Source organism: Danio rerio, chromosome 23 (genome assembly GCF_049306965.1).
Source record: "Danio rerio strain Tuebingen ecotype United States chromosome 23, GRCz12tu, whole genome shotgun sequence".
Classification (NCBI taxonomy): domain Eukaryota; kingdom Metazoa; phylum Chordata; class Actinopteri; order Cypriniformes; family Danionidae; genus Danio; species Danio rerio.
In genome coordinates this window covers 3,995,591-4,007,500 of record NC_133198.1, presented here as the reverse complement: position 1 = coordinate 4,007,500, position 11,910 = coordinate 3,995,591, and the positions used below count along the sequence as shown (strand labels likewise).

At 36.1% G+C, this 11,910-nt stretch overlaps 1 protein-coding gene across 2 annotated transcripts in view; it reads left to right on the top strand.

Annotated features, from left to right (window-relative positions):
- The window catches only part of slc9a8 (solute carrier family 9 member 8), a 68,132-nt gene that overhangs the window by 12,498 nt on the left and 43,724 nt on the right, over positions 1-11,910 (top strand). For both annotated transcript variants that reach the window (XR_012398323.1, NM_001008586.1), the window contains 2 exon segments: positions 2,247-2,327; positions 4,870-4,928. Coding sequence is in view for 1 of the 2 variants with exons in the window: in NM_001008586.1 (NP_001008586.1) it covers positions 2,247-2,327; positions 4,870-4,928 (140 nt within the window). In the remaining variant the exon portion in view is untranslated.

The window sequence follows — 11,910 nt, the reverse complement described above, 5'->3', positions numbered from 1 at the left end:
AGAGTTCAAATGAATAACATTCAGATTTCACGTTTTAACTCCAAGTTAGTTGAACCCCCTGCTGAAAACTCCAGCTTAAACCTGACTAGGATGATTGGCTGCTTTTAGCTGGTCAACCAGCCTGGTTTTAGAGGGGTTTTGGCCATTTCCAGCCATTTCCAGCCTGGTATTAGCTGGTCAGGCTGGAAAGTGACCATCTAAAACCAGTTTGACCATCCTGGTTTAAGCTGGACAAAGCTGGTTTTGGCTGGGCTCCCAGCCTGGCTAGGCTGATCAAGCTGGTTTTAGCTAGTCATCTCCCAGCCTGTTCAGGCAAAACCAGGCTGGAAATAGCTGGAAACCAGCCTGGAAGTGGCCAAAACCCCTCTAAAACCAGCCTGGTTGACCAAGCTAAAACCAGCCAATCAGTCTAGGCTGGTTTAAGCTGGATTTTTCAGCAGGGCCTTCCTATTGAAAGTAGCCTTTCCCATCTCCTTCTAGCTCCTCTCTGGTATCAGTTCAAAGTATTTAGCCTAAGCATCAGCCTCATGGTTCTGCCGTTTACATTAACACGTATTTAAATCGTAATGCTTCACTCATGATTTCTGGAGCTGCTCTGGTTTTTTGGCTTGCCACTGACTCATCAGACTGTATTTACTCCTCGTTGCCAAGGAAACCTGACACCACTGAATCAGATACGTCACAGCGAACCACCTCGTATTTTTTTTGTGTCACTTAAAAGCTCAGGGGTCTCAGGTTGGGTGTTGATGATTTGTAATGCGTCTCCTGTGATTTCATTTGTTGATGTTGTTTCCATGAGTGTTTGTGTTCAGTGGAGTGTGTTGATGGTATTGTTCTGTCTTAGTGTAGACTTACATCAAATCCATGACGTCTTATGCAGGCCCGCTTGTCGAAATCGTTCATGATGTCTTGGATACTAGATGTATAATCTAGCCTAAAGTGTAATTATAAACCACTGTAGGTTTGAGTAACAGCACAAACACCATTCAGACTAAAGGCGCAGCATGTTCTCTTGTCTATTAATTACTAGCTAATGGATGTACGATGTTTAATGTTATACAGTGAGACTTAACTGTTTAATTTGAACTGTCTGAATTTAAACTATATACTATATACAGCACTCATTATATATATATACATATATATATATATATATATATATATATATATATATATATATATATATATATATATATATATATATGTACATACATACATATATATATATATATATATATATATATACACACACACACACACACACACACACACATATATATATATATATATATATATATATATATATATATATATATATATATATATATATATATATATGAGTGCTGTCGCCTCACAGCAAGAAGGTCGCTGGTTCGAACCTCGGCTCAGTTGGCGTTTCTGTGGGGAGTTTGCATGTTCTCATTGCCTTTGTGTGTTTTTCCTCCGGGTGCTCTGGTTTCCCCCACTGTCCAAAGACATGTGTTGCAGGTGAATTGGGTAGGCTAAATTGTCCGTAGTGTATGAGTGTGTGTGAATGTGTGTGTGGATGTTTCCCAGAGATGGGTTGCGGCTGGAAGGGCATCCGCTGTGTAAAAACTTGCTGGATAAGTTGGCGGTTCGTTCCGCTGTGGCGATCCCGGATTAATAAAGGGACTAAGCCGACAAGAAAATTAATGAATGTATATAGAATGACTTGTATATGAATGTATGATTCAGGAGGCAGAGACAAGTCCAAAATAGGTATAGGGGAGTTTCAAAATTACCCTAAATACACATACATACGTGATATTGTTTGTGTTGATATATATAAAATTTCATTCATTTATTTATTTTCTTGTCGGCTTAGTCCCTTTATTAATCTGGGGTCACCACAGGAAACCCACGCAAATGCAGGGAGAACCTGCAAACTCCACGCAGAAACGCCAACTGAGCCGAGGCTCGAACCAGCGACCTTCTTGCTGTGAGGCAACAGCACTACCTACTGCGCCACTGCTTCGCCTTATATATAATATATGTATTTATTTTGTGAAAACTGAAGTTTTTTAATTATTTCTTTTATTGGAATAAAAACAAAAAATATTAACAAACTCCTATTTGAAAATACTTGTATTTTTTACAACACCAATATGTTTGCTATGTATTTTAAACAAATACTGCTAAACTCACATATAAAACTCACATATAAATATGGCTGTGTTTTTTTTTTTGTCAGATTTCTAATATATTTGTATGAATCATTTTCACAGGTATTTGTATTATACTGGTCCACCTGCTGATCAAGTTCAAGCTGCACTTTTTGCCTGAGAGTGTGGCGGTGGTGTCACTGGGTGAGTTTCTCATTTCTGTTTCCTCATAGTATCGCTAAAAAACAAAAAAAAACAAAAAAACTTTCCATTGGGTGCCGGTTGAGGCAGTTGAGTTAGTCATGCAGTTGATGACACAACAGCACATGCTCCTCTTGTGTACGGCTAAACAAGAATGAGCTCACTGTTTGAAGAGTCATCAATCACCTGATGAATAATGAACAGACTCCGATACAGATCGAGAAGAGAGAAAAAGAGGAGGAATTGATCAAAGTACACTAATGTGAAGCTGTACATTTCTGAATTATTTTTGCAGTAAGTGAAGGAAATGCCTTATCACAATATTGTGAAACCTGAGACTGAATGAGCACAAATGTAGTTCCTGTAAGATCACGTGGCGATTGATCAGTTCCTCTTAGCATGCGGAGCTGATTGCAGAGCAAACTTGTTGAGGTTTAGTTTGCACAATAATTAAATTTCCTGCCAGATCTACTCACGTCATTTCGAAAGAATTTATATTCTAGAGACAAAACTAGCAAACAATCGGAATCATTGTTGGGGATGGGCGAAATATTATCATTTGCAGTGCTGAGGGTAGCGGATTACAAGTTACTTTTCGAAGTAATGAGCAAAGTAATGTGTTACTTTTAAAATTGAAGTAATTACTATTTGTTCTTAAGTGCGTAACACTTTTAAGGCATGGCGTTACATCCAAATATTGGAAGATAGAATTGACACAAACTCCCCTTTTCTGCCAATTTTAAATAACCCAGAGTTCCTACCAAGTACTCTAGATCAGGGCTTCAATCTTTGGTCAGCCTGTCGTATATGTATAATGGATAATCTTTTTGAGGAGGGAAACATACTGCCTTTTGAAACTATTGTTTCAAAATTTAATTTGCCAGGACAGCATTTCTTTAGATTCCTGCAAATTAGAGATTACATAATTGAGAACACCACACTTATTTCTAAATACTCATTTACAGTAATTGAGAAATTTCTGTTATATCCCCCTAAACAAAAATTGATTTCTTTTTTCTATATGACCCTGTCCTCTTATAACACTGTCTGTAACTCCCATCTCAAATTAATTTGAGGATAAGAGCTTAGGGTTAGGCTAGATATTTTAGAAGAAGAATAGGAGATGTTTGGTCTCTAGCCAATAAGCTTTCTAGTTTGCAATAGGGCCAGAGCCATTCAACTCAGGATCCTTCATAGAATTCATATCACACCTCAGTTAAGACATAAATTCAATGTAGGGGATTATATTCATTGCATATGGGACTGTCAGGTGATTCAGGCCTATTGGAGCGGAATCGTAGCCCAAAGAAACAACATTTTTAGTGTTGTATATGTATATATGTATATATGTATGTATGTATGTATGTATGTATGTATGTACGTATGTATGTATGTATGTATGTATGTATGTTTGTATATACTTACATATATATATATATATATAATCAGCTTAACTGACATTTTGTTAATTCATATTATAATTCAATGAATGCTATTTATTCATATTAATTGTTCAAGAACTATTCATTAATAAAAAAAACATTCTTATTTGTCATAAAATCTTATTTAAAGTTTTATGAAAGAAGGATCTGGTTAGGATTGACATTAAGGTGAAAGAAAAAAGTATTTTGCATTGTTACAACCTACAAAAATATCGTTTCAACACATTTTGTTTACTTTTTCCTTGTAATTGATCTAATTCAGGGTGTCTGTGTGGTTTTTAAATGTCTTAAAGTAAAAGTTTTAGACTTCAAAAAAGTCCTGTTTTTACCAAAATATTGTGTTGTAGATCTTAAATCATCTTAAACAGATCCTAATTTTCCTATGTCTATGTAAAGTTAAACAATCGGGCCATCACCCATCCAATCATCAGCATTTTGCCAATATGGTTTAATTCTTTCTTTCCAATGACATTTGTTTAAAAGTTCCCCATTCATTTATAGCTATCTGGTGGGGGACACTGACCTTGACTGACTGTTATGCATATATTTACTTTATTATGGTGTTAAAAATGTTAAAGAAAAGGTCCATGTAAACAATAGCGTTTGTTTATTTGTTTTGACACATGTTTTTTAATATATATGGCTAAGAAATAACTGAATTACATTTTCTTTGATGAGGCAAGTAAAACAACCAGGCCGTTAGAAAAAAATTCTTAGTGTTTAGTCTGTAATTTGTTGCATAACGGTCTTAAAAAGTCTTAAATTTGACTTAATGAAACTTGCAGTAACCCTGTAATTACTAGAGATGTATTGGCTATTAATCATATCAGCTGATTGAAACCATGAATTTGATGTGAATTATAATAAGAGCTGCCTTTTAAAACCGTAATTATAGAAAATAAAGCTTTTATTTACAGTTCTGTACAAACTGTGGAATTAAATGTCATTTATTTAAGAGTAAAGTGCAAAGACACCAAACTATTGGCATCATTATTGATAGAAACCATTCCAAGCAATCATTTATAGGCTGAAAATGTAGAACTTGTGCTTCTATGATGCATTGCATGTAATCTAACCATTCACGGTTATGTTTGACTTCTCAGGGATTCTGATGGGAGCGTTTATCAAGATCATTGAATCTCAACAGCTGGCCAACTGGAAGGTAGGATCCTCTCACCTTTACTTAATTTCAATATTTAAGGGATAGTTCACCGAAAAATGAAAACGTACTCCTAATTTTCTCGACTTTAAGTAGATATGAACATGTATAAGTTTCATTATCCTGTTAAACACTAAGTTATTTTTAGGAAAGCTGAAAACCTGTAATCATTGACATCCGTAGTGGGAAAAACAAATACTGTGAAAGTTAATGGTTACAATCGTTTTCAGCTTTCTTTAAAACGTCTTCTTTTGTGTTCAACAAATGGATGAAAATCAAACCGGTTTGGAACAAGAGAAGGATAAGTAAATGATACCGTTTTTATTTTTTGGTGATGCATCCCTTTAATGCCTGCCCTTGACAGAGAGTGAAATTTGAGTCCACTATTTGGACTTGAGTCACACTTAAGTCACTAAGATTTAGTCTTGTGAGTTTTTTTCTATGACAATCCATTCCATCCTACCTCACATGACAGCAGCTTGCACATTTCATTATGTTCATTCATGAATAAAAGCAATGCCAGTAAGTTGAGAACAGAGCGCATCTAATGGCTAATCAACATGGTCACATTTATTTGCTAAAATATTTGTTTTAGGGTATTTAGTGATTCATAGGAACATGACTTTCTTATGAAATTATGTCAAGCTTCAGTGCTTTGCAGCACACACAGTCACAGCAAAGCGCTGTCCTCAGTTATTTATAATTATCAAAGTCAGCAAATGATTAGGGCTGCTGGATTATGGGAAACATCTTGATCACAATTATTTTGGTCGTAATTATAATCACGATTGTTTAAAACGATTATTAAAACAGCAGAAACCTTTGCTAATTCACAAACGTCACTTTAGAGCTTTCACGTTAGAGCGTAATGTCTAAAGTGATGACAAAACAGCTGATTTTACTTACATTTTAAGATTATAAGGCTGAACGGCATGAAATGCCATCAGTCTACAGAAATTTCACAGTATTTCTGTTGCAATCGGGAGATCACAATAATCAACACTGAAAAGCTAAAGCAAAGCAAACACTACCAGATTACTATAGTTTAAGTACAGCACTACAACGTACAAAAGAGAGAGGTCGATTTAGAATGTCACTTACCTGCTTTATAGTGATTTGATCAGCTGTAGTTTGAAATATACACTGAGTTAGCCTCCCCTGCTCCCCTCTGTCGCCACCTTGTGGCGGAACGTCAACCGTCTTTGTTCTGCTCAATGACAGGCTGATGGTCACGGTTGCGCTGTCTCTCTAAAATTATAAAATATCCTTATATATATATATATATATATATATATATATATATATATATATATATATATATATATATTTATATATATATATATATATATATATATATATATATATATATATATATATATATATATATATATATATATATATACATCACAGAAGTAAATTACAATTTACACTATCTTAAAAGAAATCACATAAAAAAACCTTTAACAGCTGAAACAAAAAATGTTTTTTGTAATAATCATATATAATTTTTTCTTTTTTCTTATATTTGAAGATTTGCAATGTACAGTATATAGCAGCAGTAAATAGTATAGGTGTCTCATAAACAATAATAGAGCCATCTATTAAACAATCGTTCATCAGCTAGTAATTCAACTATTTTATAAAGGGTAAAATTAACAAAATGTAGAGTTTTTTTTAAAATATAAATATTTAACCAGTTAAACTCCAGAAGTCATCGACTTTCGCTTTCAGAGTTAAAGGGCTAGCATTGCACCAGACTGCCGTAAGTGGTTTCGTTTGAAAAGTGTAGAATCTATATTTTATGTACATATGCATACCTTTGGTTTTTATTCCACTGTACAAAAGTTATTTACACTTAAATACACAGTATCAAACAGTTGTCGAATGAATCACGTTGTTTCCATGGCGCAGAAGTGAAAACAATATATTTATGATCAATAAGCAGCCCCAGATAGCACAGACAGCTGTCATCTCTTACCTTATGCTGTGCACTTCAGGGCCATTCTCCTCTGTTTTTGAGCTGATGTGCATAAGTAATCCTTTAATATGTCTGATGTGGTCCAAACACGGTGAATTATGTTTGATCAAACAAAAGAATAGTGAAATATCGAAACAATGGTCAGTCCCTGTGGCTTATATAGCACCTCTCATCAGTTGGAATACAATAACTTTTGTTAAAACCCTCTTTTTTTAGGTGTTTATTATAACACAGACAACATATACAGATATTTGAACACTTCCAATGGTGTTTTATGAAAATTCAAAGGGTTTTCTTAAAAATGATACCACATTTTTGCATTTACACCTCTGCATGTGGATTTGGGAAGCTTTTAAATTTGAGTTGGCAAAATCCAGGCGGAAATCCCAAAATAGCACTGGAGTTTAAGAGGTTAATAATACATATATTATTTTCCAAAAACTCCCACAGAGGATTTCAGATTTTCCCGAAATGATTAGATCTCTGTCACAAGTTAATTTTTCTAAGTGTCAGTCTGATTCAGCCACATATTGATCAAAGGAAGTACTGATCGTATTTTGGTTTTGCATTGATTTTGTCCATGGAGCACTTGTACATTTGAGCAAATATGTGCTGGTTTCTGTCATTTAAGGGAGTCGCAGGTCATCATAAAAACACATACATCACTATACAAAAGCCAATAGGATCAAACGTTTTGTACCTGCTGCAACCTTATGTACTCAAAATGACAAGCAGCTTTATTTGTTCATGGGAGTGGTGAAAAAGAGACAGGTTTCAGGGCCAGATAAATTAAGGAGTGGCCATAGAGCTGTTAGTCTGAATATAGACAGCTGACCTCAGGGTATTATGAGGAATATTATGTGATGATGTTATTTAATATATCTGTTGAATAAATATTTGCCAAGTAAGTTTAAGTTTATTGATGGGCATTTTACTGTAGTAAACAACAGAGTGGGCGACGCAGTGGCGCAGTAGGTAGTGCTGTTGCCTTACAGCAAAAAGGTCGCTGGTTCGGGCCTCGGCTCAGTTGGCGTTTCTGTGTGGAGTTTACATGTTCTTCATGCGTTCGCGTGGGTTTCCTCCGGGTGCTCTGGTTTCTCCCACAGTCTAAAGACATTAGGTAGAGGTGAATTGAGTAGGCTAAATTGTCCGTAGTGTATGAGTGTGTGTGAATGAGTGTGTGTGGATGTTTCCCAGAGATAGGTTGCAGCTGGAAGGGCATCCGCTGCGTAAAAACGTGCTGGATAAGTTGGTGGTTCATTCCGCTGTGGCGACCCCGGATTAATAAAGAAACTAAGCTGACAAGAAAATGAATAAACAACAGAGTTTATTTCTAAGTGATTATAAATGAGTATAGAGCGCAGGTGTCAAATCCAGTTCCTGGAGGGCCACAGCTCTGCACAGTTTAGCTTTAACCCTAATTTAACACACTTCATCCAACTAATTGTGTCCTTCAGGCCTGTTTTAATCTTACAGGTAAGTGTGTTTAATTAGGGTTGGAATGAAACTGTGCAGAGCTGCCGGCCCTCCAGGAACTGGATTTGACACCTGTGGTATAGATGAATTAATTATTATTCAGATCAGTAACGAAAATTTTAAAAATGTTTGTATTTTCACAGTAAAACACAAGAATGGAAGCAAATAAGTACATTTGTTTTGAGAAAAAAATTGTCATCACTACATTTGTCATTTTAGACTATATTTATGACAAATATTTATGAAAAAATGTCTCTGGAAAATTCTGGAAGGATTGGTTAGAGGCCTTTATGTGTGTATATTTATACATGGTTAAAAAAAAAAAAAAGCATTGAACCCGTCACCATTTTTCTCAGAAACCGTAGTTCTAAAGGTGCTGTTGGCAAACTCTACACAGAAACGCCAACTGAGCCGAGGCTCGAACCAGCGACCTTCTTGCTGTGAGGCGAGACAGCACTACCTACTGCGCCACTGCTTCGCCCATAATTATATTTAATTGGATTTTTCAAGAACAACCACAAAACAACACATACATACACACACACACACACACACACACACACACACACACACACACACACACACACACACACACACACACACACACACACACACACACAAACCCTTGGCACTGTCTCGGACAAATCCCATACAATAAGTCAACGAACAAAAAACAATGACAACATAGTTTATCGAGTGACAACAGAAAATAGAGTAAAGAAGTCAAATTAAATATGTAAAAGAAGTGAATTAAGTCTCTGAATGTTAAGTGGCTGGTTTGCTCATCCAGATAGTAAAGAAATAAACCCTAAACACTGTAAAATAGAATAGAATGAGTCCTCAGAAATCTCAGTCTTTCAATCTGTATTACCGAAGTCATGTCTGCAATCCACATTCGAAATGTAGGAGGTGAAGATGACTTCCAGTTTTGAGTTTTCTTAACAGAGGACGTCATTCCAGTGTTTTTTTTTTTTTGTTTGCATCAGTTTTATTTAGTTCTGTTTTATGTCATCGGCACTTGTCATAAAAACAAATTCTGCTTTTCGAGCAGAGGACATCCTCCCGGTACATTTTCTCTCTGCCGAGCTTCCTCTTCTCCCATATTCACTCTCTTTCTGTCTCCTGTTTCATTCTCTTTGCCTCACAATAGTGCGTTTCTCTCGCTAGACCCCATTTTGCTCTCACGGCCACCTCTCCTTTCTCTTCCTCTCTCCACCTTTTCATCTCTCTCACTGTTCCAGGCTTTAATTAACATTTTTGTCTGGGATGAGAGGTGATGCCAGGCTGTGAGTACAGAGCTTCCTTTTGTTTTAGGAAGTCTAAAGGTCAAGAGGGGCCCTCAGTGCTGTGTGTTTCAGTAACCAGAGACCCTCGCCATGAGCAGCTCAATGGAGCGTGTTTCCACTTCACCGCCTCCAAACTCTGCTCTCAAGCTCTTATTCTGCTACTGTAAACCCCTGTGCTCGATTTGCATTTACCACCCTAAAGGGGACAGTCCACCCAAAGCTGAAAATCATCATCATTTACTCACCTTTTATTTGTTTTAAACTTATATAAGTTTCTATCTTCTGTTGAACACAAAAGAAGTCATATCAAAAAATGCTGGACATTTTTTAAGGTCTTGATATACTTCAAAGTTCTTTTTGTTCTCCGTTTGAGGGTAGAGAGGAGGCTGAGTGACGGGATATTGTTTCCGAACCCTCTGACACCCCCTGCAGCAGTCGTGGTGTTTTAAATTAGGGATGCAACTAACTATTATTTTAATAATCAATTAATCTGTCGATTATTTTTTCGATTAATCGATGAATCGGATAAAAAAAACAACAACATTAATTTCCAACCGTTTATTCTAAAAAGTTCATCCCTGATATGTTATAATCATGATGATGATGATAATAATAATAATAATAATAATAATAATAATAATAATAATAAAATAAAAAATTATAAGTTTTGTCCTGTTTTCAATCCCAATATCTAAATATATCTAAATATATCTAAATATATCAATCCTCAATATCCAACCATTTATTCTAAAAAGCTCATCCCTGAGCTGTTATAATGATGATGATGATGATAATAATAATAATAAAATAATGAAGTGATAAGTTTTGTCCTGTTTTCAATCCCAATATCTGAATATATCTAAATATATCTAAATATATCAATCCTCAATATCCAACCGTTTATTCTAAAAAGCTAATCCCTGAGCTGTTATAATAATAATAATAATAATAATAATAAAAATAATTAAAGCTGCAAGCAGCGATGATAGGGACCTCGCACCCGGGTTCACCGCCGCCCGGTGGCCTCAGGATGACAGAGAACAGCGAACAACATTAATTTAAGCAGATATATATAAATAGCCAGAGAAAATTAAAGATTTATGCCGAACTTCCTCCTGTCAGCAGGTGGCGCTATAATTGTGACTAAAGATTGTTATGTAGATGCCTTCAGTAGAAGAGTCTTATCAACCGTGTGATTTTTCAGGCAAATCGGACATTGTTTGGCTGAGTTATAAGCCAAACTACCTTCTGCCAGCAGGTGACGCTATGACTGACTCAATTATGTTATGTGGATGTGTTGAGGAGAGGAATTTAATCAACCATTTGAAGTTTCAGGCAGATCAGAGATTGTGTGGCTGAGTTATAAGCCAAACTACATTCTGCCAGCAGGTGGCGCTATGACAGACTCAATATTATTATGTAGATGTGTTTAGGAGATGACTTTTATCCACAATGTACAGTTTCAGGCAGGTCAGGCATTGTGTGGCTGAGTTATAAGCCAAACTACCATCTGCCAGCAGGTGGCACTATGACAGATTCAATATTGGCTTTTAAATGTCTTCAGAAGAGGAATTTAATCAACCATGTGTAGTTTCAGGCAGATCAGACATTGTGTGGTTAAGTTATAAGGTAAAATTCCTTCTGTCAGCAGGTGGCGCTATGACTGTGACTCAATATAGGTATGGGGATATGTTCAAGAGGGAAATTTAATCAACCATGTGAAGTTTCAGGCAGATCGGACATTGTGTGGTTGAGGTATAAGGACTTACTGTTTCATGGCGAAGCATTGAGGTTTGTCATGCCACCACATACACGCCCCTCCGCAAAAACTCTAAATCTTCACAATATATATCATCGCTTGAGCTTTCAGATAACAACCAACCAAATTTAGTGCTGATACGAAAAAAATTTGTGGGAGGAGTTTATTACTCTGTAAATCATGTAATTTCCTGTGGCCAGCAGGTGGCGCTATAACTGTATCTGGATATTGGCATGTAAATGTGTTCTGGTCTGGACTCTTATTAAATGTGTGAATTTTGAGACAGATCTGATAATGCATGCCTGAGTTATAATGACTTCCGGTTTTGTGGCGAATCATCAAAGTTTGCGAGGCCGCCACGGACACGCCCATCGACAAAAACTCTAAAGCTTCGCAATTTAACATCGCCAAGGCCTTTAGATGACAAAACCCAATTTTGGTGTCGATAGCATAAAATCCCTAGGAGGAGTTCGTTAAGATGCAATG